Below are 22,917 nucleotides of genomic sequence, written 5' to 3'. Positions count from 1 at the left end.
GGCTAGTCGGATGCTCAACGACGGCTCTATTTTGGGCCCCGAGAAGAGAGATCTTGTGCTCGTCTTGATGAGGCGGATATGCATGGCTTGCGATAGTCTCGGATTGATAATATAGTCAGGAGGATGGCCGCGACAAATCGTCAGGGCTCTAAAGCATTTGCTCTTGGAAGCAAAGCATCCATTAAAAACAACGGTTAAATGATCAGATACACGTCCCCCAAGCATACCGCCCTCTTGGTCATCGGATAAATCCACCAACATGTCGCTATAAATGACACCACCTCCACCACGAAAGAGGTAATATGAGTGTCACTCACTGCAGGTTACCATGCCCACATTAGCTTATGCGCCAATATGCGTTCACCCAGCCTCTCATACAAAAAGGCATTGATCCACGAATCATTGGTACGACTCATCCTGCCAAAAACCGCGCCGCCTTTCCACGCAACGACCTGGGGATCTAGTTCCCTGGGCGGACGTCCGATTAGAATGTCTTTGCTGTAGCCGGGTAGGATCCCCTTCAAACTCTCTTCGAGATGCGACCCGAGCCCGGGTATGATGGACGTGCCGCCGGTAAGCATAATGCCGGAGAGGAGATCGGACGTCTTTTGGGAAGAGCCTCTAGCTGCATGGGTAATGGACGTGACGATGGCATTGGGCAGAGGGTAGATAGGCAGGATGTCGTCGCGGCGTTCGATAGAAAGAGGTTCTTCTTCTTCCACCTCAGGAATTGGAGGCTTCTCCTCGCGTGGAGCGCCGCCCTCGTTTTCCTCCCCAGGCTGTGGTGTGCCGTCTGGCAGGTTGCGGGCGGGAGAGCTTGCAGCTGACGGTTGTGGTGTTGCATCCATTTCCTTTATGTTGCTAAAGGATGGACGACGGGAGTCGTTGAAAGCTTCCTCTTTCGTCGCTGTTCCGTTAGTGAGAACGCCATTTGTATGTCCATTAGCCTTTGTGGCGGGCTTGTTTGTCGAGGTAAGAAGTTCTTCTGGAGCGATGGCTGTAAGGATCTCGGCTTGCGCCGTGGAGCTCGGGTCATTTGGCTTGTTGTCGTAGATGTCGTAGGATTTGTCGACAAGTTTACGACGACCCTTAAGTTTCCCACTGTTGTCAAAGATTTGAGGTTTGAAAAGCCCCATCGGGGCAAGAATGACTTCGTCGTAGATCTTAAATGTGTACTTCCTGGTGTCCTGACCCGGCGCGCGTAGGTGAAAGTCATACAATTGCACCGAGACATCTGCCTCCGTCATGGTGCAGAACTTTTGCTTCAGCTCTTCTGCCAGTTGAAAGTCATAGCGTCGGTTCAAATTGATTTCAGAGTAAGGAAAGTGGTTGTAGATGATCATCTTGACAAAAGTTTCAGTGATATCTCTCCCGCCGAATTTCAGGTTGACCCGGGAGTTATCAAGGACCATTCCGTCTTCGACGCAAGATATTGTTGTCTTTTGTGCGCCGATGTCAACAATGCAACAGGTAGTAAAACCGGCACCGAAGGAAGCCGCCAAACTCTCTTGAATGAAGCAAACACGTCCAAATCCGAACTCGGTGATGGCCATCTCGAGCAGACTTGTCACGTATGTCCTTTCGTAGTAGTCAGGAATGACTATGACACAGCTGTACTGGTTCCAGTCTTCCCGAGTGCGCAATTTTAGTTCGAGTTGGGATTTGATGGCGTCTTCGATGATGATGCGGATATCATCATACAGGAAATGTTTCGAGTCATAGTCTTGCTCGTTGATCCAACCATATCGAATTGGCCAGAACAGTTTGTAGCGCGGCGTTGATTGATCAGGGATGCGCAGAGCCGCTTTCCCTGTAATGTATGCGGGAGGATCACCGTGCCCGTTGTTTGTATCCGTCCACTCGATACGCATGGTATCATTGTGCTCGGTGATGGTCTCGTAAGTATTTCGTCGGTTGTAGCTGGTGACCATGTCTCTCGACTGCGGCAGCACCTTTCTCTTGTTCATCCTCATTCGTACCTTGAGATCCTGAGACATGCCCGAGAACTTCTTTGCAAAGTCCTCGCCAAAACGCTTCTCTGGTTCTGGAGGGGGCAGACCGTTATCTAACTTGGCTCGTTTGGGTGCTGGTTCTCCATCCCCCTCTTCGCTCTCAGATTTGGCCGAACGGCGAGCAATGACCATGGGAACAGTCTTCGGGAGAGCGTCGTTGGCAAGACCGACTCTTAGATTCTGCGATCCAATGTGGATGACGATTGTCTTCGCTCCGCTTGCAGCCTCGTCTTCGGCCTCCTCTTCACCATCGTCCATTTCGATATCGCCATCAGGCCCAACTGTTTTCCCTTGCGCAAGTGCCCTGTCCCTGTCTTTGGCTTGCTTCACCATTTTATTGCGGGCTTCTTCCTGCTGCGATCGGTAGGCGAGTATTTGTTCATCTCGTTTGAGATAGTCTGTGTAATAGTTCTTTTGATTGATGGCTTGGATTATGGGCCAGGATGTAAGCTCCATATTGCTATAGGCCGTTAATTAGTGATTTGTTGGTTTCTCAATGGCTTGACCGGGAGCGACAACTGTCGCAGACACGAGGAACGATGTTCGAGGTACGGGTAACATACTTGTCAGTTCTTTCCAGGCCTTCCTCCCGCAGGAGAGCCTTTCCACTTTTCTTGCCCACCATTTTGTCCGAGTTCTCTCTCTTCCTGGAGAGTCGCTTCGTATTCAATTGGAGGAATTGAGGCAGGAATGAAGGAGGATTTGCGAGTTAAGGCGGTCTATGGGGCCATGTCGGCGTGAGGTTGTGTGGAAAGAGTGTTCAGATCGTGAGTCCTGATGGTACAACATGTGGCATGAAAAGTCGCAAGGGCTCAAAGTCAAGTTGCGCTGATTTGAAAGAGGCTTGTACTCCGCAATTTACGAAGTTGGTGGCACGCGTCGAAGAAGAAGCGAGGAAAGTCCCACCCCGGATCATCGGGCGGTCAGTGGCTCGACTCTCAAGGCTTCCGTCCACTACAACATCGTTGACCATCAATATTTATCTCGATTTGTTTTTTTCTTCACAATTTATTAAAGTGAGATCAAGTCTCCATCGAGGGAACATCCTAGTTATCGAGACTAGCGATACATGACCTGTGCCCAAGCCTGACCAGTTTCATTCGAAGAAACCCCAGTTCCACCTCGACGCCAGCGACATGGTTTTGTCGTGACCAATTGTTCTCCCAATTCTCCTAAAATATACTGCATTCCGTTGCTAGACATGGGGGGCTCGTTTTCAAAATACTTCACCAACCTCATCTGGGGGAAGAAAGATATCAGGATACTGATACTTGGTCTTGTGCGTTGTTTGGCTGATTGATCACCGAGGATGAAGTAGGCTGACAGGTGTCGACAAAGGATAATGCTGGCAAGACCACTCTCCTGTATAGACTCAAGGTAGGTCATGAAGGATGAACTTGGATCTTGGTCTAAGTGAGACAGATTGGTGAAGTGGTGACCACGATACCAACAATCGGATTCAATGTGGAGTTAGTCGTCCCCAATATTATAAACGACTGGCATAAAAGACTGACTCTGCTATACCCTAGGTCCGTGCAATATGGCAACCTGAACTTTGATGTCTGGGACTTGGGCGGACAAACATCAATAAGACCTTACTGGAGATCATACTACGCCAACACCGCAGCCGTCATATTTGTCATTGATTCGACCGATATTGAACGATTAGAGATTGCCGCGGATGAACTAAGGTCGATGTTGAACGAGGACGAACTGAAGGATGCAGCTTTACTGGTGTTTGCGAACAAGCAAGATCAGGTATGGAACATCTCAGGATCTTTGGATTGTGGCTCACGATTAGCAGCCCGGTGCACAAGGGGCGGGCGAGATCTCCGAAGCTTTGAAGCTGGGTGAGCTGAGAGACCGGAATTGGAGTATCGTGGCCTGCTCGGTGATCGATGGCAAAGGGATCAACGAGGGAATGGATTGGCTTTCGTGAGTTTGTCGCTTCCAAGTTGCACGTCGACTTGTTCTAACATCTCGCAGTCAAACTGTGCAATCAGAGTCCTGATGCGTCTGTTAAAATATACCCATGCATCAATACGGCGCGTTTGAATCATCAATGTCACTTTGCTTGCGGCCGTACAAAGCATTCAGCTGCGCATCTCCATCGTGTACGCGCCCAGGTTGGGTCGGCCCGGCCTCATGAAATGTTTACCATCCTTTTCGGTTGCATAAGGCAAAAATGAAGCGATTGGATTTCCTGAGGACCTGTACGACCTCAAGTCGAGCTGGGTTGGAACATCTAGGTCACTTGCTTCGTACCCGGGTATGTAGATCAGTTCGAGGCTTGATCGCGGTGAAGATCGGGGCCAGAGGTCGCTGCAACAGGACCGGCTTGGTGTTTCGGATTGGAAAAGGCTTAGACACAGCTCTCAGAAAGTGAAGATGGATGATATTGGTTATGGACAGAGTATAATCGCGATTATGTACTCGGTAGTATAAAGTGCTTGGTGGATGAGAAACACGCATGGACTTGGTGACCGTGCGGAGAAGAACAGAAGAACAGGGAGTCCGTGTCCGCGTCCGCAGTCTAGCGTTGTTCTGTGTCACTGAAACGAAACAACCTTCGAAGTATTAACTGAGTTTCCCTCCTGATCTTATTGCCCGAAGAAGCCAGACACTGTTCTTTGGCGGTGTCCAGATCGCATTCCCTTCCTATCCATGTTCTAGCTGTAAACTGTCGACCCCATCCATCTGTCACGCTGGCTCGAATTAAGGGCTTACTCGTTCTCCTCGCCTCCATCGCCTTCTTCTCCCTCGTGAGCATCATCAGCCTGGCTCCCTTTCGTGCGACTTCCCGGCTAGGTTCGATCCTGAACCAAGTCAGACCCTTCAAGCCGGCGTCTTCGTCCACGTCCTCTCTCAGACCGGTGACAACCTCCAGCATGGCCTCCGCAAAGTTTCGCAAGCCTCCGCAGGCGCCTCCCAGTTTCACGGCAACGCCTGAATCACTCGTGACAGACACGAAGGACATGTTGGCTAGCTCAAAGAAAATCACGGACGAGATTGTTGCTCAAATCTCGCACAAGGATGCCACGTTTAAGAATGTGCTTCTGCCCATGGCGCATGACGAAAACCAGCAAACATTGAAAGCCCACATTCTGGGTTTTTATCAGTCCGTCTCGACCGACCAGGCACTACGGGATGCTTCAACTGAAGCAGAGAAACTCATGGATGACTTCAGCATTGAAGCGGCTATGCGGGAGGACGTCTTCAATCTGGTCGACGCCGTACTCCAAAAGGGCGACAAGCTGGATCCCGAGTCCCAGAGGTTGCTAGAGAAGGAGCATAAGGCCTTTGTCCGAAATGGGTTGAATATTCCCGCAGGACCCAAGCGGGATCGGTTCAAGGAGATCAAGAAGAGACTCAGCCAGCTGGGCATTGCATTTTCCAAGAACCTGAATGAAGAGAAGGGTGGTCTGTGGTTCACCGCTGAAGAGCTCAATGGTGTCCCGGAAGACGTCTTGTCTTTATTGAAGAAAGAGGGAGATTAATACTGGTTGACCTTCAAATACCCCGATCTGTTTCCTACTCTCAAATACGCGACCAACAGCGCCACGAGACGCACAGTCTTTATTGCCAACGAGAACAAATGCAACCAAAATGTTCCGTTGTTTCGAGAAGCCATCCTGCTCAGAGATGAAGCCGCTCGCCTGCTTGGATACCCCAACCACGCTGCTTTCAGGATCGAGGACAAGATGGCAAAGACCACCAAGACTGTGGACGACTTCCTGGCTGATTTGCGCAACCGATTGAGCCAAGGGGGTTTGGACGAGATTGCAACTTTGAAGAAAATGAAAGAGGAAGACCTGAAATCTCGTGGCGAGGACTTTGATGGCCGCTACTATCTGTGGGACCACCGCTTTTACGACCGGATGATGGAGGAGAAGGACTATCAGCTGGACCAACAGTTGATCTCGGAGTGGTTCCCACTGCAAACCACGATCAAAAGCATGCTTGAGATCTTTGAACAAATCTTCGGCCTGGTCTTTGTGGAGATTGTAGGCAATGATCGAGACACTGTCTCTCCATCCGGCAAGGGCGAGGACATTGTGTGGCACGAGGAGGTGCAGGTCTTTAGCGTGTGGGACGACGAAGGTGAAGGTGGAGGGTTTGTGGGATACCTCTACCTGGACCTGTTCCCTCGCACTGGCAAATATGGACATGCTGCCAACTTCAATCTCCAACCAGGCTTCATCCAAGAAAACGGAACGAGGAGATACCCAGCCACAGCTCTCGTGTGCAACTTCTCCAAACCCACGGCAAAGAAACCGAGTCTGCTAAAACACGATGAAGTCACCACCCTCTTCCACGAACTCGGTCACGGCATTCATGATCTTGTATCACGTACAACCTACTCGCGATTCCATGGTACCAACACCGTTAGAGATTTTGTCGAGGCACCAAGCCAGATGTTGGAGAATTGGTGCTGGACGCCATCCCAGCTCAAGTCCTTGAGTAGACACTATTCGACGCTGTCGTCCGAATATTATGAGGCATGGAAAGAGGCAGCAGGTGGCGCGGCCACCCAAAAGCCCGAGGAGCGCATCCCAGATGATCTGATACAGAAACTGATCAAAACGAAGAACCTCAATGGCGCCTTGTTCAATCTCCGCCAACTCCACTTTGGCATCTTCGACATGACGATACACGAACCTAAAGACCATGCCAGCCTCGAAGCGATGAACATATCCGAGACGTACAATGCCTTGAGAAAGGACATTAGCAAGATTGATGGGCCGGAAGTGTTTGGCGAAGGTAACGCTTGGGGTAATGGGCAAGCCACCTTTGGCCATCTGATGGGTGGTTATGATGCCGGTAAGTTTCACGTTCTCTGCCATGCCACTAGTCTGTTGCCACGAAGCTGGACTCCCTTCCTATTCTTCCAGGAACGTCACTCACATACTCTCTCCTACAGGATATTACGGCTACCTCTCCTCCCAGGTCTACTCGACGGACATGTTCTATACGGTCTTCAAGAAGAATCCCATGGACCCCAAAGAGGGTCGCCGCTACCGCCACACCGTCCTCGAAAAGGGCGGCAGTCAAGACGAAATGAAGACACTGATCGAATTCCTTGGCCGGGAGCCCAAGACCGACGCCTTTTACGAGGAGCTGGGGCTCACCAGATCAACGTAGTCAGGCGCCGGGACGACATGATGCTCAGGGGATGGTCCCGCCTCTGGGTTTGGTCGTGTTGTTCTTCTCCGGTTGTACATATTTCTCGTCACACCAAGCAGCCGGCTCCATTCAGGGGCAGCTTGGTATTCCAATGCACTGGCCGGGAAACATTCGTGGCCTCTTCTGAGGTTGCCATACACTAGAGTAGCTGTGATAGCTATTCCACCTCCTAAAAACATGAGGCTCGCGAAGGCGGCACGAGGCTGGCCCACTAGCGCGTCAAGGGGCCAACGCCTGATCACGTGAAACCTATCTTGTCTATTCCCACACTTTCTGGTTCCCTGGCTCTCGGATCTTCATCAATGTGCAAACCTGAATGTGAGCATCTTATTCCCCTTGTCCGTCGTTGTCGCGAGGTAATGGCGCTGCTCATCCGCTGTCATGGAGTTCCACTTCCGATCCCGCACTCTGGAGGGACGGTTCCTTCCAGTCAGCAAGCAATGCAGGGCGGAAATAATCGCGATGGTAGATAGGTAGATAGGTGGGTGTGGGTATGTAACCTGCAAAACCACAACAGAAAGCAGGTGGGAATTACGTACTGGTTTCTCCAGATATAGAACCATTTGGCAAGTATGAACAGGGCGAAATTGTACGCGCAGATGGCGATGAGGACCTTGTATCCACGCCTGTACTGGGGTGCGTCGTCCGTTCTGAAAATCTATGTGTGTAGCGAGCGATGGTCAGCACCGAAATCAAAGGGAAGAAGCAAAACACAAAAGAAGAATACAGTCAGTCACGGAGAGAAGAAGTGTTTTGACATACATTGGACCCGATGATGTTGCTTGCTTGCACAAACATGTTGTACAGCGCCGAAGCCACGGTTCTCGTACGGACAGAACCGGCGTTGCGGCTGGTGATGGCCACGTGGATGGCGTGCACGTAGGGCGCGCCCACGAGCAGCGTGGCCAGCGTGTATTTCACCCATCTGGACGCTTCCGCGGGGAGGAGCTCCGATGCGATGAGTAACGGCATACACCTGTGCGCGCATGTATAAGTCCAGCGTCTTTCTTTCTCTCGAGAAGGGATCGAGACTCACCAGACCTGGCTGAGTAGCGCGACAAGGAATCGCTGGTTTGTCTTCTCCGACAACCAGGTGAAAGCGAGGAGGTTGATGATGAAGAGCACGTATGACGGGATGGTGAGCATGTTGACCTCGAACCGGCCAAAGGATTGCTTCAAGATCAACGACAGATACTGCGTGACGGGGTAGTTGGGGATCAAGAACGACAGCCCGATGGCGTAGATGGGCCACATTTCCCAGTCGCAGAGGGCGTAAAAGAGCAGTTTCGGCGTCACGGCTTGTCGGTTGTGCATGTCGGCTTTGCTGGGGTCATCACGTAGGATGCGGTTCGCGATAATCTTTTCCTCTCGCTCGTTGAACCAGCCCTTTCTTCCGCGGAACCATGAGGCTGTCTGATATGGCGAAGGGGGCAGGTAGAAGTAGGTGGCGATGCCGATAAGCCCTGTGAGGGTTCCCTCGAGAGCGAATAGCCACGCCCACCTGTACATATCCAAGTCAACAACTCGTCTCTAATAGTCAGGCGTCACGAACATACCCTGCGAGGCCATTTATGCCGCGCATGTTGAGGATGGCAGCAGCCAGAAACGCACCAACGATCGATGTAGCTTGATATGACGTCCAGAACCAGGCCAGCCGTGCAGGCAGCTCTCTCCCCTTGTAGTAATAGGACAGATAAAGAATGGTATCTGGAATGAAGTGCATTGCATGTCAGTTGGGATCTAGTCCGACGGAGACGTGGTGACTTATCCCTCCTTCAATCAGCCCCAACAATGCCCGACAGGTGTAGAACGACGACTTTCCCTTCATAAAGGCTTGAAAGCTCGCAATAAGGCTCCAACAGATCATTTGGATCGGGATCCAACGGTCCGGCCCCAGCTTCTTGGATATTAGCTGGGAAGGCAGCTCCGCCGATAGAAAGCACAGGTAGAAAATAGTCTGTCCATAGTTGTAGTCGTTGGTCGTCAGGTGGAGATCATCCAGCATGTTGTCTGTCAAGGCCTGGACGATGTTTGCTCTATCGAGCTGCACTGGTATGGTCTCAATACTCCAAATCGCATTGTACTAGTGTACAAGCATCTCAAGGCACTTACACGCGAAGAACGCTAAGCAGACCCATGAGCAGATCTTGAGATCGATCTTGCGCACGATCCTCTTCTCCTCGGCAGGTTCCCATTGGAACGAGGGATCGAAGCGATGCCGACCCTCCCACTTGTCGATAGGCACGTAGTTTTCCTCGCCATGGACACGAAGGAAGGTCTTGTCCTCGGTAATGGAACTGCTGCCAGAACTAAGACCCTCGTCGACTGCGAGAGTAACCGGAACAGTCTCGCCCTTCAAGTCATGAGATGGGTCGAATGAGCTCTCATTTGACTTGGAAGACGCCATATTGGAGCCAAAAGACGAGGATGAGACAAGAAAACTCCAAGAAGCTTGTGGCGGCGGTCCAAGATCTGGGCCTGACGGGGATTTCAACGGTAACCTTTCTGTCTTATACCTACCTAGAAACCCCCGGGACTTCAGTTTCCCAACAGTCCCTCCTTGTCGTGCTCGATTCTACTGCCTCGGAAAGATCAGCGTGCATATCGCACATTTTGCGTCCTTGCGACCTTCCTTCCCAGGCGTAATCACCCACGGCAGACGCTGTCATTCGGTAGACAGAACCGGTGGGAGAGGACCTCGAGACCTCACCGCACAGGGCCCGATCACTCAGTGTGGATCCAATCAAAACGCCTCTGAGTGTAGGATACGTTGCCGATCTCGGTTTGCCGCCTCAATCCCCAGCGGCGGGCGTCGTCCGAGACGAGGCCGACAGCGACAACGAGGCACGGTGTACCCTTTTCCGTAGTATTTGTAGCACTTCACACGCTCCATGTTGGATCGCAATTGGTCCAGATTGCTTATCTGCTCGCTCACGGCGGCGGTGGCTTCGGACTTGCATAGAGAATTGCGCTGCGTAGAGTGTATACCTTTCCACTTGAGGAGATCACGCAATACCAACCGAGAAGGCGTGCTCACCACTGAGAAGGGCGCAATCAGGTCTCAATTGGACCGCAATCATGCCATGAACGAAGAAACCCACGGCCGAGCTTTTTCGTCAGTCCAGATAGATATATCCAGGCTCCAACCAGCGGAGAACCGCACATGGCGGCTATTGCCCTGCGGGGTTGATGTTTCAATTTGAGCGTCGATGAGCGAATCCTCTGGTTGGAGTTCTGGTCAGAGATTTCTCGTGCCGAATATCCTTGGTGTAGTATAAAGAGGGGTGTTCTCACAGCCTGGCATCTGGCCCAACTAGATTAGGATCCAATATAGTCGTTTTCCTGTAAAGAAGACAGTTTATCTCTCAAAATGGCGACCGCGTCTGCACCTACCACCCTCAAGGGGGCCGTGGGATCGTACAAGGACATCCAGACTGTGAGTTTCTCCAAGGAAAACGAATTGAAAGGCAACGAGAGGTTTGCGGCGGCAAGCTTCCCACACTATCTCCCCGTCTGGGATAATGAGAAAGGTGAACTGTAAGTGCTTGCCTGAGCCTGAAACGATATGCGCCTGTCGCAGTGGCTTGGCCTCGATTAAGTCTAACCCATTCACTTTCCCTCGGGATTCAAACAGATATCCGCCTTTGGAACCTTTTGAGCATTACGAGCATGGAAAGGATGCCGACCCTTCGTTCAAGAACCTTTTGAAGGCCGGCAGCCACCTTGAGAACGTCACGGCGTCGATTGGTGCCGAAGTGACTGGTGTTCAGCTCTCCCAGCTCGACGACAAAGGCAAAGATGAACTGGCTCTGTTGGTCGCTCAGAGGAAAGTCGTCGCTTTCCGAGACCAGGACTTTGCTTCTCTCCCTATCGAAAAGGCCTTGGAATTTGGACGGTACTTTGGAAGACTGCACATCCATCCTACCAGGCAAGCCATCTCACCCGTTCCCTGTCCCCTTGCTGAACCAACGGTCTTGCTGACCTCCTGACAGTGGTGCTCCAGAGGGCTATCCTGAAGTCCACCTTGTCCACCGTGGTGCTGATGACAAGTCCTTCCTCGACTTCCTCACGAGCCGGACCAACTCGATCGCATGGCACAGCGATGTGACCTATGAACACCAGCCGCCTGGGACCACATTCTTGTATGCCCTGGACGTCCCCGACGCGGGTGGCGACACTCTGTTCTGCAACATGGTCAAGGCATATGAACGACTCTCTCCAGCTTTCCAGGAACGCCTGGCGGGTCTGCAGGCTGTCCATTCTGGCTATGAACAGGCCACTGCGGCCAAAAACCGGGGCAGCATCTACCGCCGTGCACCAGTCTCGTAAGTTAACCCTCGTGCTGGCTTGAGGAAATAGGGGATTGACAAGCAATAGTTCCATCCACCCCCTCGTGCGAACCCATCCGGCGACTGGCGAGAAGGCTCTGTATGTGAACCCTCAATTCACCAGATACATTGTCGGATTCAAGCAGGAAGAGAGCGATTACCTCCTAAAGTTCTTGTATGACCATATCGCCCTGAGCCAGGATATTCAGTGCCGTGTCAGATGGAGGCCAGGCACCGTGGTTGTTTGGGACAATCGTGTCACGACGCACTCTGCTCTGATCGACTGGCAGGATGGTCAACGACGACACATTGCACGCATCACGCCGCAAGCAGAGCGCCCATATGAATAGAGACCCAGTCGGGGTTGCAAACTGGTATGGATCTTTCTAGCCACACAATTAGAAACGTGACAAATCCTACTAGTCTTTAGCATAGCAATAGACACAGTCGTTTGCGATAATAAAAATCGAATTCACAAGGGAGTAGAAGATGTCTGTGATTGGCAACGCCATGGCGACTAGAATCACCTCCAGTTGTGACGGGTCGCTCGAGGTTCAGTCTGGTCACCAAAAGACCATGTTCACTATCCACCCCGTGCAGGACATTTTTGATGTTCTCATCCACTCCAGACGCCGAACAATGCCATCACACATGCATGAACCTATGAGAGTCTAATCTCCCTCGAGTCTGGCGACCACGGCGCTCATTTCGTCGTCACTGTAGATCCGAAATCCGTTCTCACGGGTGACACTGGCCAGTTGTACGTTCTTCGAATCCAGCTTCTCCTCCATAACCTGTTTCAGTGTCTTCAAAACCAGTGTCTCGGCCTCCTCCAAAGTCAGAGATCGGTGGTATTCTGATTGTAGCTCTGCTTGGGCTCCCTCGCTACCGGATCCGATGGCCTTTGCGTCGTAGCGGTAGAACGTGCCCGAGGGTTCTGCGTGATACCTGGACCAGTGAGCAACGAATATCCCAAATTGCGGAACGTCACTTACAGCTGCGGCCCTTGATCCTCATCCCACCCCGCTATCAAGAGGGCAACACCAAATGGACGACTCATTATTGATTCTTCTCCCTGTGCTCCTTCACCGAACCTCAACGCTAGATCGCAGATGGCTTGCGTACAGCTCTCGACTCCGAGTTTTTCGTTGAAGTTGAAGGCATGGTTTTGTGACTCCACGCGAGCATGTTCAATCATACTCCGTGCATCAGCCTGGAGACCCGACATAGCGCAGCCAACGTGTCTATCGATCTCCACAATCTTTTCTATGCTGGACGAGACGAGCAAGGGTGATGTAACGCGTTTTTCGACACCGAGAAGGACGCCATGTGATGTCGCAACCTGAAAGTCATAAGCAAGTGGTGAAGCGGTCAGGGGATTACGTCCATACGCCAATTGCCGTTGACCCGAGCTTGATAGCCTCTAACGAATATTCAACCTGAAATAGACGACCTTCTGGCGAGAAGGTGCTGCTTCTTGTTAGCCACGGGCTTCGTTGCAATAGCAAATAGGCTCACTTGATCCCTCGGTCGTATTCTGATCGTGCTATAAACATGGCGAGAATGGGTCCAGACGATGGTTAATAAAGGGTCAGAATGTTCTCATGGGAGAAATCTGTACGTATGGTAGGTGAAAACCACAAGTTAGGATCGAAACAAGAAGCAAGAGTTTATGGTATTGTGGTGTGAACACTGAACAGGCAAGCTCTGGATGCGCAATCCTATCTTCAGCCTTCTCCAAAAAGTCCCTCCGCAGCCAAGCCCTAACGCAGCCTCGACGCGCCAGCGCATTGAACCATAGTGACCATCTAGGCACGCCTCGCACCCTAGAACCTCGTCCTCCAACAACCCCCTCTCGGCTGCTGCTTGCGACTAGTTGCCATACAACGATGACGGGCTGTAGAGATGACGTCCCTACATTACAGAAGCGCATCTGCAACTGACCGCCGAAGCGCCAGTCTATTGAACGGCCCCTCGCGCGTTAATCCCTCCAGAGCCAGAGACGACCGACCATTTACCCGCGATAATGGCTCCCCGGTGCTTCCAGATGGCTTCAGTGGACATGCTGAAGGAGTGCACAAGCCTTCAAAAAGTGAGAGTCGAGTGACCGGTCTCGAACAGAGACGGCGGGAGAAGACGACAGTCACAACAACCGAGACCTTTTATACGAGAAGGAGTCCGAAGAAAGACACGTCGAATACCGAAAGCCGGAAGGACAAACGGACAGTAGCAAGCCCTGTGCTCAAGCAGCAACCGCCGCATGAGGAGAATTGTAGGTATCCTTGGTGCTTTCAGCCTCTCGCTCTCTGACAATCCTGCAGTACCATGGGCACCGTCGGTTTCTTTAGTTGCCTACTCTTCTGCTCCCTTGGCTACAAGGGTTACAGCACCACCTTTGTCCCGCAACGCTCCCTCAGATCTGGACCCCGTTCCTCTCGAGGCTATGTCGATGCAGGAGCAAGAGCGTGCATTACTGGACGATTTGCTCTATGTGTTTATGGGATTTGAGGGGCAATATGTCCGTTTCCACCACAACTACGATCCTGCGGAGGAGAAAGACCGCTTGAACGGGCCATCGTTTCATCCACTTCCCGGTCTCGATCCCAGCCTGCGAGACTTGACAAGCTCCATGCTCTCGATGGCCACTCATCACTGTGCGATCGAGGCCTTTATCGAAGTCCAGAGTAGGGAAGAATTTGGCTCCGTCAACCACGCACTTTGTGCGGCCATTCGAAAGCTGCTGAAAGACTATCTCATCTTGATTGCACAGCTAGAAATGAAGGTCCTTACTGACCCGAAGTTCACATTACACCAAATGCACATCGCAGTAATCCCAACCGCACAATGTTTAGCCCAGCTGTACTCTCTGGCCCAAGAATTGTTGAAAAAGAACTCTTTGTTGGAAGAGGACATCGACGACTCGCTTCACGATTTCGACGCCGACAACATCATCGAGCGCCTGAAGGAAGGTGGTGATCTGCTTCCGGGAAGCTTTGGCAAGAAACGATGTATAGGCGGTAATGTTCTGGGTCTCTTGACAACTCGGCTTTCTACGTTCTCTGGAGACCCGGCTGCTCGATCCATTTTGGAGATGCTGTTACGTGAAGCAAGCAGACCTTACATGGGGATGCTCAATGAGTGGCTGCATCACGGCGGCATTCACGATCCACACTCGGAATTCTTGATCGGCGAAAGGGCTAGCATCAAACGAGAACGCCTCGACGAAGACTACACAGATGAATACTGGGAAAAGCGTTATTACATTCGCGAAAAGGAAATTCCGCCGCAGCTAGAATCCGTTCGAGACAAGGTCCTTCTCGCCGGAAAGTATCTCAATGTGGTCCGGGAGTGTGGCGGTGTCAACATCAGCAGCAAGATCGACGACATCCCGGCAACATTCGACGACCCGCGATTTCTCGACAATGTTAACAACGCCTATTCGTTTGCGAACAAGGAGCTGCTTCAATTGCTTCTCACAAAGAACTCACTCCGCAGTCGGTTACGGTCGATGAAGCACTATTTTTTCCTTGACCGTGCGGAATTCTTTCTCTATTTTCTCGAACTTAGCGATTCAGAGCTTCGGAAGAAGAATCGAGATGTCAACGTTGGAAAACTCCAGTCTTTGCTAGACCTGGTCCTCCACCAGCCAGGCAGCATCGCGGTAGCGGATCCATTCAAGGAGGACGTGAAGGTGAAAATGAACTCGGTTGGGTTGACGCAGTGGTTGATCAAGGTCGTCAATGTGCAAGGCATGGATCAGGATAATCCAGATTCCATGATGGACCCATACAAGACGCCGGCCACTGCCCAGGCTTCTGCAAGTGAAAAGTTCAAGGATGAGAAGAAAAAGGAGGAAGAGAAGGATATCATCGGATTTGATGCACTAGAGCTTGACTACACCGTACCGTTCCCCCTTTCTCTCATCATTAGTCGAAAAACTGTCTCACGATATCAACTCATCTTTCGGTACACATTGGCACTGCGTCACCTGGAAACCCAGCTGGTGGGTTGCTGGTCGACTCATACGAAGGAGAAAGCATGGATCCACAAGTCCTCTGACAAGAGATTTGAGTTGTGGAAGCGGCGGGTATGGACGTTACGTTCTCGAATGCTTGTGTTTGTCCAGCAAATGCTCTTCTTTGCGACTGCGGAAGTGATCGAACCGAACTGGCAGAAGCTCATGGTGAAGGTTGATGATGCTGAGCGTGATGATTTCGAAGAGACCAGATCCGGACTCAATCCGAAAACGAAGCCTACGGTGGATGAATTGATGCAAGATCATGTCGACATGCTGGACTCGTGCATGAAGGACCTTGGATTGACGCAGGCGAGGCTGCTTCGTCTGCACGCAAAGCTCATGACCGGCTGTGGGATGTTCGCCTCATACGTTGAGCATGTCACCAAGTCAATTTATGAAGCGGACACGAGCATTCAATCCAAACCCCTCAAGCCTGGAGCCGTTCCACCTCCGGCTGCGCCCACAGATCCAGCACGAATGAAGAGGATAGAAGAATCTATCAGGAAGTACGAGGAGCACTTCAACAGACACTTGAAGATCTTGATTGATGCCCTCAATTGGTTTGCAACCACCGAGACTGTCTCTTTGCTCAGTCTCTGTGGAAGGTTGACGAACGCTGAGGTACAGAAGCGTGATGATTTGTTTCTTTGAGATGGGCCAGGAGAGAAAGGACTCTATATCGACCTGCCTCCATGTCCAGCAATGGGGATCTTCTGTATGAGACTTTGGCATTTGGGAGGCTTACGAGATTGATGAGAGTGCATGTATGCACAACGGTAAAGACCTTGAATGATACCCGCGGGACAACTGGCTGTTTTATCTGAAATTGCTTCGCTGTGTTTCTGCCTCACCATCAGCATCAACATCCGTGACTGGAATCTCGCCAAGCTGGTGCGCATCTCATCCAGAACAAGCATCACCTCGTTCACATCGGATGTTTGTTTCTTCCTAATTTCCCTGACTTCCCTCAACCCCTTCCATTGGTCTGTGACGGTACTATGGCTTCGTTGACCCTGTCAATTGGGCCGCTGAAGCCCGACGCCTCAACCTTACAGGCGTGGTATTCTCTAGGGCGGTCGCACAACAAGCAAAAGGTAGGATATATGGCTCTGCTGCCCACGGGTGCCCTTTTGACAGGAAGACAGGAGAGCAGCAGCAAGGCGCAGGTGGTCCAACCGCTCCAACTTGGCATGTCCAGCCTCTCACGAAAGTTCTCCATGTCTGCGTATCTGTCGCCACGGCCGATCGAGACCCGAGACGGCCCTCCGATTGTGACCTTCAATCAGAAACCCCTGGATGCCACATACCTCGTGCTGCTCGCCCTCAATGAGGAATGTCGGCGCATGCGGCGAGGCTGTTTCTACCATCTGGCCCTGCGGCAGGATGTCTCCAGGTGCCATCCGTGTGACATGGTCTTCATCGATGAGCCCTGGGGCGAAAAGAGCGTGAAGGCATGGGTCGCTTCGAGATGGGACAAACGGCTGAAGATATGTGCTGCGGGTACGTACCTCTTTTGGTTTCACTCTGTTCATTCAAACCAAGCTCCATTCACTGACCATTGTGCTGTTGACACAAAGCGAGAAAAATTCACCCTCACGAACAAGTGATGCCAGTATGTTCGCGTGTACTTAAGTGTGACCTCTCCGAGGCAGCCAAGAGTATGACCACACAACCTCATTCCCTATATCTCTATATAAACGAGTCTAACATATCTGGGTGTCTAGCGTCGGGATGTGCCCATATCCACGCCAGCAACTCTGACCCAGCTATCGCCAACCACCCAGCGATCCGGACCTGGAGTCGTCCGTTGATGGACACGTCGCGGCATTCTCATCCTCTACGCGCACCAGCACTCGACAGCCACGATTGCCCACCTCAATGCCGTGGAGCATGCCTCGCAATATACCACGTTCCCGACGCCCAACGACCTCTCCCTGACCGCCCTCCCGAACTGGCAGCAAACCACGACGGCCGTGATCGGTCGATGGTCCAACTGCGACGCACCCACATCGAATGCCCAGCCGGGGATGGCGGTTCAAGTGACCAACGCCGAGGTGGTGCTCGCGCTGCTGTACATCTGGAACCATGGCCGCGTGGCCGTCCACCATAGTAATCATCCCAATACCAAGAATAACAACAACAAGAACAACGACGGCGACGGCGACCTCCTCGAGCTCGAGGTCCTGGACAACGGGGAAACGGACTTTGGCTCCACCAAGGTCCTGTGGCAGGAGGTCGAGGACCGGATCCAGAACCACTCGCTGGACACGCAAAAGGCCATGTTGGAATTCTGGCCCAAGGGTTGAACTGCGCAACAGTCATTGAATGGCCACTTTCATGCGTGAATTGTCCAGAAACAACCTCAAAGTGGGTGCGGTGGATGGGTAACAACCCTGTCCTGCTCAGATGGAGCCTGTTCAGATGGAGCCTGCTCAGAGGGAGAAGATAGGCGTGGGCGCCGCAAAAAGGATCCCTCCCACGCGAAGGTCCGAGGGTGCACTCATACAGTGGGTGGGAGAGGCTCCTGGCTGTAAAGGGCCTGGAGACAACGATGTTCTTCACTCGTCGATATCGTTCTAGCTTTTCGAGAACATGGAAACGACAAACGAGTCTCTGCGTCCGCACTAGTGCATTGAACTGAATCAAGACTTTTTCACGCGCCTCGTTCCTCGGCTTTCCATCTGGTGAATGTTCAATTGTTTGGATCCGATCACATCTCCATCACCTTGTCTTGTAGACACAGGGCTTCAGAACTTTGGCCTCTTCCTCGACCGTCATGTCACTGTCACCCACTCCGTGATCTCCCCCTGCTACACTGCCAGCACCAGGCCGTCCTCGTCCCTTTAGCTTGGCGTCCTCGATCTTCTGATACTCTCTACCATTCCATTTGAGCCCTTTGTATTTCCCGGCGGTCGGCACACCGGATTTGACGAACACCATGCTGACGAACATCTTGTTCGATTTGTCCACACTTCCCTCGCGCAAAAGGAATCCACGGCGGGTCATGACACTGACAAAGGCAGATATATCCGTTTCCTCTCCAGTAGCCTCAGTAGCCGTAGAGTCCTCCACGAAAAGTTCCCCCTGGACCTCATCATCGCTACCTTCCACGCCCGTACCGCCGGTTTTCTTCTTGGCGTTCTGTTTCCTTCGCTTCTTTCCGACACTATTCTCCACGCTCTGCCCGGGTTGTCTTTTCGGCCTTCCAAAACGGGATTTGACTTCGCTCACCCAACACTCTCCCCTTCCATCTCCCCGAAGGATTCGCCATGCCTCTTCCACAAAGTTGATCCAATTCGTGCCCATGAGGCTGAGACAGAATACCGCAATATCCGCCTCACCATCTCTCAACGGCAAAGAGGAGATATCTGCTTTGGTGACCAAGGTGTTAGGAGTGTGGAGATCGAAGTTATGAAATTTGAGTTTAAGAGCTTTAATAACGGATTGGCAACCGCGAGCCAGAGGAGCATCACCACAGCCCAGGTCGGCGATTGTGCAGGACCCTGTTTTGCGACGAGGAAGTGGGGAGCTCTGTAGAGAGGTCTTGGGGCTCTTGCCAGGCTGCTGCCTATTGGGTTCATGTGCTGTCGTGGATATTTGTCCTCTGGTTTTGATCGCGGAGATATACCTCTCTACTGGGTTGACAGGCCACGAGTCTTTCACTTGCTGCGAAAATCCGGCGTGGTACTCGGCGAAGAGGTCGGGAGAATTCGTGAAGAGAGTCATTGCGGCTGAGGAGGTGGTGGTATACAAGGTCTCGTTCAGGTGTCGGAAGCGGGCTGATGTGAGTTTGTTGCGCATTTTGGCTTGCAGAGGAGTCAGTCTCGCAGGTATTGGCGGTACAGGCGGAAGAGCTTTGGGTATGCTATCGCGTGGGGTGGACCTCGAAGACGACACTTCCGCCTCGCCATCATCGTCCCTTCTGCCGTCATCCTCTGCTTTTTGCACACGACCCGCCTGCACAGGCTGCTGTTGGCCATTGACTGTCGGGCGTGTATTGTCCTTATTCTTCTTCCCGCGCCGCTTCCTATCTGGGACGGAGATGGTCTCTGCGCCAGCCTTGTGTCGTTCACCTGTTTGGTGACCATGTCTCTGAAGTTCCCCCTGCGTTATGCCGCTTGCAGGTTTGGCCCCTGCACGCTGGTTCCATAGTTTCTCGAGCTCAGTCCCCGAGACTTTGGAGGCCTCATGATGGTCGGGGAATGCGTTCTTTCTCTTTTTCGAGGCTGAAGTGGAAACCGAGGGAGATAGATGGGCGTCACTGGTTGAAGCGAGTTTTTCCTGGACGAGGGAAGTCGAGTCAACTGCCCAACCCGGAACCGCGAACATGATGCGTAGGAGAACGGCGAGGCAGGGATTATGAGGAGGGGATTATGTCGAGGCGATGGTTAGGCATGCTGCAGGTCTCAGATGGATTTCAAGCCAGTGTCACGGTAATTTTGGCGCAGTGCAATTGACGGGGTGTTTGCCAAATAATGTGCTGAACTCTGCATGCCACCACAAAAATTTATTAGGGTTCTTGGTTGTAGTCTGGTGTGCGTGTGGTACGTTCCCGCAGCCCCGGTAGCCACTCTGCCTGTACCCACCGGCAAGTGCCTGGTCAGAGCCGCAGTTGCAGATTTGGGGGCGGGGCCGCAGGCCCCCATTGGAGATGTTGTTATTGGCTTGGTCATTAGTTGATCCTCCAGCCCAACGGCCACTTACGAGGAGCACTTCATCGACTCTTTTGAGCATTACGATACCTTACAAGCCATCTTCTGCACAAATTGAAGGCATGCTCCTGCATAGCCAATAGTCAGGAGTATGGAGCCGGATTAGGCTCCTACCCCTCACGGCATAGAGCATACATTAGGGAAGCTCAAAGACATGCTCAGTTGAGCATTGGAAAACGACCACTTGGTGGGGTCCACAGTGTCAAGAAATCCCAGGAGAATACCGAGTAGGCTACACATAATCACAGTAGCTACTATACAGGACGATATAAAGACCCTGCAGTCCAACGTGCCAGCGCTTGGCAAGCACGTGTGTATACGAATATCATGAAAACTCGCCCAACAACTGAGCTGCGGCTATTATCAGCTGGGAGGCATCATATGTGCGACTATTCACCGAACCTGATGCCGCAGCGTGAGAAGCAAGTGTAGCCGATCCCCGAGGAGCCATGATTGGGGTGGCCGCAGGGGTGCATTGCTTGTAGGTGCTCGGTAAGGCTCAGTAAAGGGGTCTTCACAAGGTTGAACCATATTACCTACCTAACTAGGTACCTACTATAGGTATAGAGGTTCCTTGTGTGGGTGTGCCTACTAGGTTCTCACTTAGGTACACCCAGGACACCAGGACACCACCTGCAGAGGCCCCATCACCCCCGCGCTGCAGGTCTCATGAGACTCTTGCATCACGCCAAGAGCATATCTCGATGATGGCCACTGAAGCCTAATGCTGAGAAGGGCGACAATTCCCTTCTTCCTTTGCCCGTTCCTCGTGCCTTTCCTCTCCATCGATGAAAAATTGTTTTCTTCTTCGTCCACTTAACGTTCGCTTTACCTGCTCGCTACACCTGCAATCGGATTGCGTCTTCGGCAGGACTTTCCAGGCTCACAAAATAAGGGTCTAGGCAGAAGTCCCGGAACCTTCCCCCCCCCCCCCCCCCCTCTTTTTTCTGACCGCATGGCGCTATACCTCCTCACAGCAAGCCCTGTCGGCGTACGAACGATCCTCTACTGCCCCGACAACAGCCAAAGACATAGCAGCCATACGGATTGTGCATAGATGGGTTAACCCCTTTCAGACTATAGCTCTCGAGCCCCGCCAATGGTTCCAACTCCCTCACCCGGATCACCCCATCGGGCGCCCTCTGGATACGAGTGGCTGATATCCAGTAGTAGTTGTGCCATTCTGCCTACCAAAGAAACCCCTCTTGATACACCCTGCCCGCAGCTCCACCACCAACCGTCGAACTCAAGTTTGGCGCCGGTCTTGAACCTGGCCCTTTCACTGCAGGGCGGCGACTTGACCTGGCACCTTTGGACGGTCGAAAAACGCCATCAATCCTGCATCAGGCAGCAGATCGGCCGGAAGCGGCCCTTGTCTCAACTCCGATTTAATAATTCCTGGCTTAGCGATGTTTTTGTGCGCACCACGTGTGAGCATGTGGTTGAAGATCGACAGGTGAAGATATGCAATAGGCTGTCTGTGGCAGGCTCATCAACTTTCCATCCTTGAAATGAGTCTCCCTAACCGCCATCCTGCGAGGAACTATGGAGTGCCCTCTAGTGGGGCAGAAGAGCAACGCACGTTGAGGGAGCCTCGAAGGTCGCGTGGCTAGCGTGGGCTTGTCTACCCTACTACCCTTCAGAGAACTGCGCGGAACGAACATGGTCTTTTCCCCTTGATGCCGCGTCTAGGCGGAAACCACTTGGGGTGAACCACCAACTCGTCGATCCATCGATCCATCGATCCATCTCCCAGTCGATTCTCCACGACCGACAATTCATCAATGTGACCTGACTCGCAAGATTGTAACACTCGAGGGTAACCATCGACGGGTTTGGCCACTGAGCAAGTACCAAGACGCGCATCAGAGCTAGAAGATCAACTTCCATCCACGACGGGGGCCAGACGAAAAATACAGGTACTTTCACCGATACAAGGTGGTTCAAGGGTGGTTGGCTATCATCATATCTCGGTGGGGAGCTTATACAAGTAGCAGCAAAGAGACATTTTGGTGGTGCCAGCCGGTTTAGCTGCTGGTGGCTGCAGCTTGGGTCCTTGAAGAAAGCTCACCCCGAACTAGGAATGGAGGGAGACTCTACCCGGCCGTGTCGATCCAACAATGTCCTCCAATTCTCCGCCACAACTTTTTCCTTTACGGAAACGAAAGGGCTGCTAAGGACTTTTCCCATCGAGTACAAAGCTTCATTAGCACGGCTTTTTCGTCACAAATCAGCCCTATGCTTCTCCATCCTGACTCTTTTTCTCTCCTGTAAAACGCTTACTGGTCAGTACCGACCCTATGACTTTGCTTCTGCAAGCCGCCACCTTGTCTTGCCCTCCCTGGTACCCTGCATTCTTGTCCTGGCCTCCTGTGAGGTACCAGAAGACCCTCTCGCCGGTTGTTCACAACATGCCCGGCTGATTTGGACCACCACACCTCTCTTGGGACTGTTACTATTTGTACGTACTGCAAGGGTGCCTTTCCCCTATTGTCTGCTGTACCACATGGCGGACCTTCTGTCGTTCTTCACGAACCCGCCAATCATCTGAGACGCTCGTCGTCACTCTGCATATGCGCTTGCACCGACTGTCAGTATCACAACCTCCTCATGTTGTGGGTGCCCGGAAAGTCGACCACCGTGCCTCAGTGGAGACATCGGTC

The 22,917-nt window shown here is 52.2% G+C and overlaps 9 protein-coding genes across 9 annotated transcripts; 5 read left to right on the top strand and 4 right to left on the bottom strand.

Moving 5' to 3' along the window:
- Nucleotides 1–323: 323 nt before the first annotated feature.
- Nucleotides 324–2,637, bottom strand: AYO20_01203 (hypothetical protein; the record flags this gene model as incomplete). The annotated part of the gene is made up of 2 exons (XM_022639509.1): nt 324–2,472; nt 2,576–2,637. The coding sequence occupies 2 exons, from the start codon at nt 2,635–2,637 to the stop codon at nt 324–326; spliced, it is 2,211 nt and encodes a 736-aa protein (XP_022504345.1).
- Nucleotides 2,638–3,213: 576 nt separating this feature from the next.
- On the top strand, nt 3,214–3,951 carry AYO20_01202 (hypothetical protein; the record flags this gene model as incomplete). Its single annotated transcript, XM_022639508.1, has 5 exons — nt 3,214–3,291; nt 3,339–3,389; nt 3,435–3,481; nt 3,542–3,770; nt 3,817–3,951. The coding sequence occupies 5 exons, from the start codon at nt 3,214–3,216 to the stop codon at nt 3,949–3,951; spliced, it is 540 nt and encodes a 179-aa protein (XP_022504344.1).
- Nucleotides 3,952–4,900: 949 nt separating this feature from the next.
- On the top strand, nt 4,901–7,154 carry AYO20_01201 (hypothetical protein; the record flags this gene model as incomplete). Its single annotated transcript, XM_022639507.1, has 3 exons — nt 4,901–5,481; nt 5,569–6,833; nt 6,934–7,154. The coding sequence occupies 3 exons, from the start codon at nt 4,901–4,903 to the stop codon at nt 7,152–7,154; spliced, it is 2,067 nt and encodes a 688-aa protein (XP_022504343.1).
- Nucleotides 7,155–7,495: 341 nt separating this feature from the next.
- Nucleotides 7,496–9,603, bottom strand: AYO20_01200 (hypothetical protein; the record flags this gene model as incomplete). The annotated part of the gene is made up of 7 exons (XM_022639506.1): nt 7,496–7,604; nt 7,736–7,854; nt 7,959–8,172; nt 8,233–8,697; nt 8,753–8,903; nt 8,997–9,245; nt 9,309–9,603. 7 exons carry the CDS (start codon nt 9,601–9,603, stop codon nt 7,496–7,498), a joined length of 1,602 nt encoding a protein of 533 aa, XP_022504342.1.
- Nucleotides 9,604–10,566: 963 nt separating this feature from the next.
- AYO20_01199 (hypothetical protein) lies at nt 10,567–11,874 on the top strand (the record flags this gene model as incomplete). The annotated part of the gene is made up of 4 exons (XM_022639505.1): nt 10,567–10,733; nt 10,831–11,091; nt 11,189–11,521; nt 11,574–11,874. 4 exons carry the CDS (start codon nt 10,567–10,569, stop codon nt 11,872–11,874), a joined length of 1,062 nt encoding a protein of 353 aa, XP_022504341.1.
- Nucleotides 11,875–12,195: 321 nt separating this feature from the next.
- On the bottom strand, nt 12,196–13,080 carry AYO20_01198 (proteasome subunit alpha type-5; the record flags this gene model as incomplete). The annotated part of the gene is made up of 4 exons (XM_022639504.1): nt 12,196–12,472; nt 12,520–12,866; nt 12,916–12,994; nt 13,043–13,080. 4 exons carry the CDS (start codon nt 13,078–13,080, stop codon nt 12,196–12,198), a joined length of 741 nt encoding a protein of 246 aa, XP_022504340.1.
- A 349-nt stretch (nt 13,081–13,429) lies between these two features.
- AYO20_01197 (hypothetical protein) lies at nt 13,430–16,193 on the top strand (the record flags this gene model as incomplete). Its single annotated transcript, XM_022639503.1, has 2 exons — nt 13,430–13,796; nt 13,846–16,193. 2 exons carry the CDS (start codon nt 13,430–13,432, stop codon nt 16,191–16,193), a joined length of 2,715 nt encoding a protein of 904 aa, XP_022504339.1.
- Nucleotides 16,194–16,540: 347 nt separating this feature from the next.
- AYO20_01196 (hypothetical protein) lies at nt 16,541–17,848 on the top strand (the record flags this gene model as incomplete). Its single annotated transcript, XM_022639502.1, has 2 exons — nt 16,541–17,042; nt 17,403–17,848. 2 exons carry the CDS (start codon nt 16,541–16,543, stop codon nt 17,846–17,848), a joined length of 948 nt encoding a protein of 315 aa, XP_022504338.1.
- A 415-nt stretch (nt 17,849–18,263) lies between these two features.
- AYO20_01195 (hypothetical protein) lies at nt 18,264–19,871 on the bottom strand (the record flags this gene model as incomplete). Its single annotated transcript, XM_022639501.1, has 1 exon — nt 18,264–19,871. One exon carries the CDS (start codon nt 19,869–19,871, stop codon nt 18,264–18,266), a length of 1,608 nt encoding a protein of 535 aa, XP_022504337.1.
- Between the last annotated feature and the right edge of the window lie 3,046 nt (nt 19,872–22,917).

The sequence above is a fragment of the Fonsecaea nubica genome, assembly GCF_001646965.1.
Source record: "Fonsecaea nubica strain CBS 269.64 chromosome Unknown Scaff5, whole genome shotgun sequence".
In the NCBI taxonomy this organism is placed as follows: Eukaryota; Fungi; Ascomycota; class Eurotiomycetes; order Chaetothyriales; family Herpotrichiellaceae; genus Fonsecaea; species Fonsecaea nubica.
The sequence above is the reverse complement of the archived record's forward strand: the minus strand, read 5'-3'. Positions and strand labels throughout refer to the sequence as shown.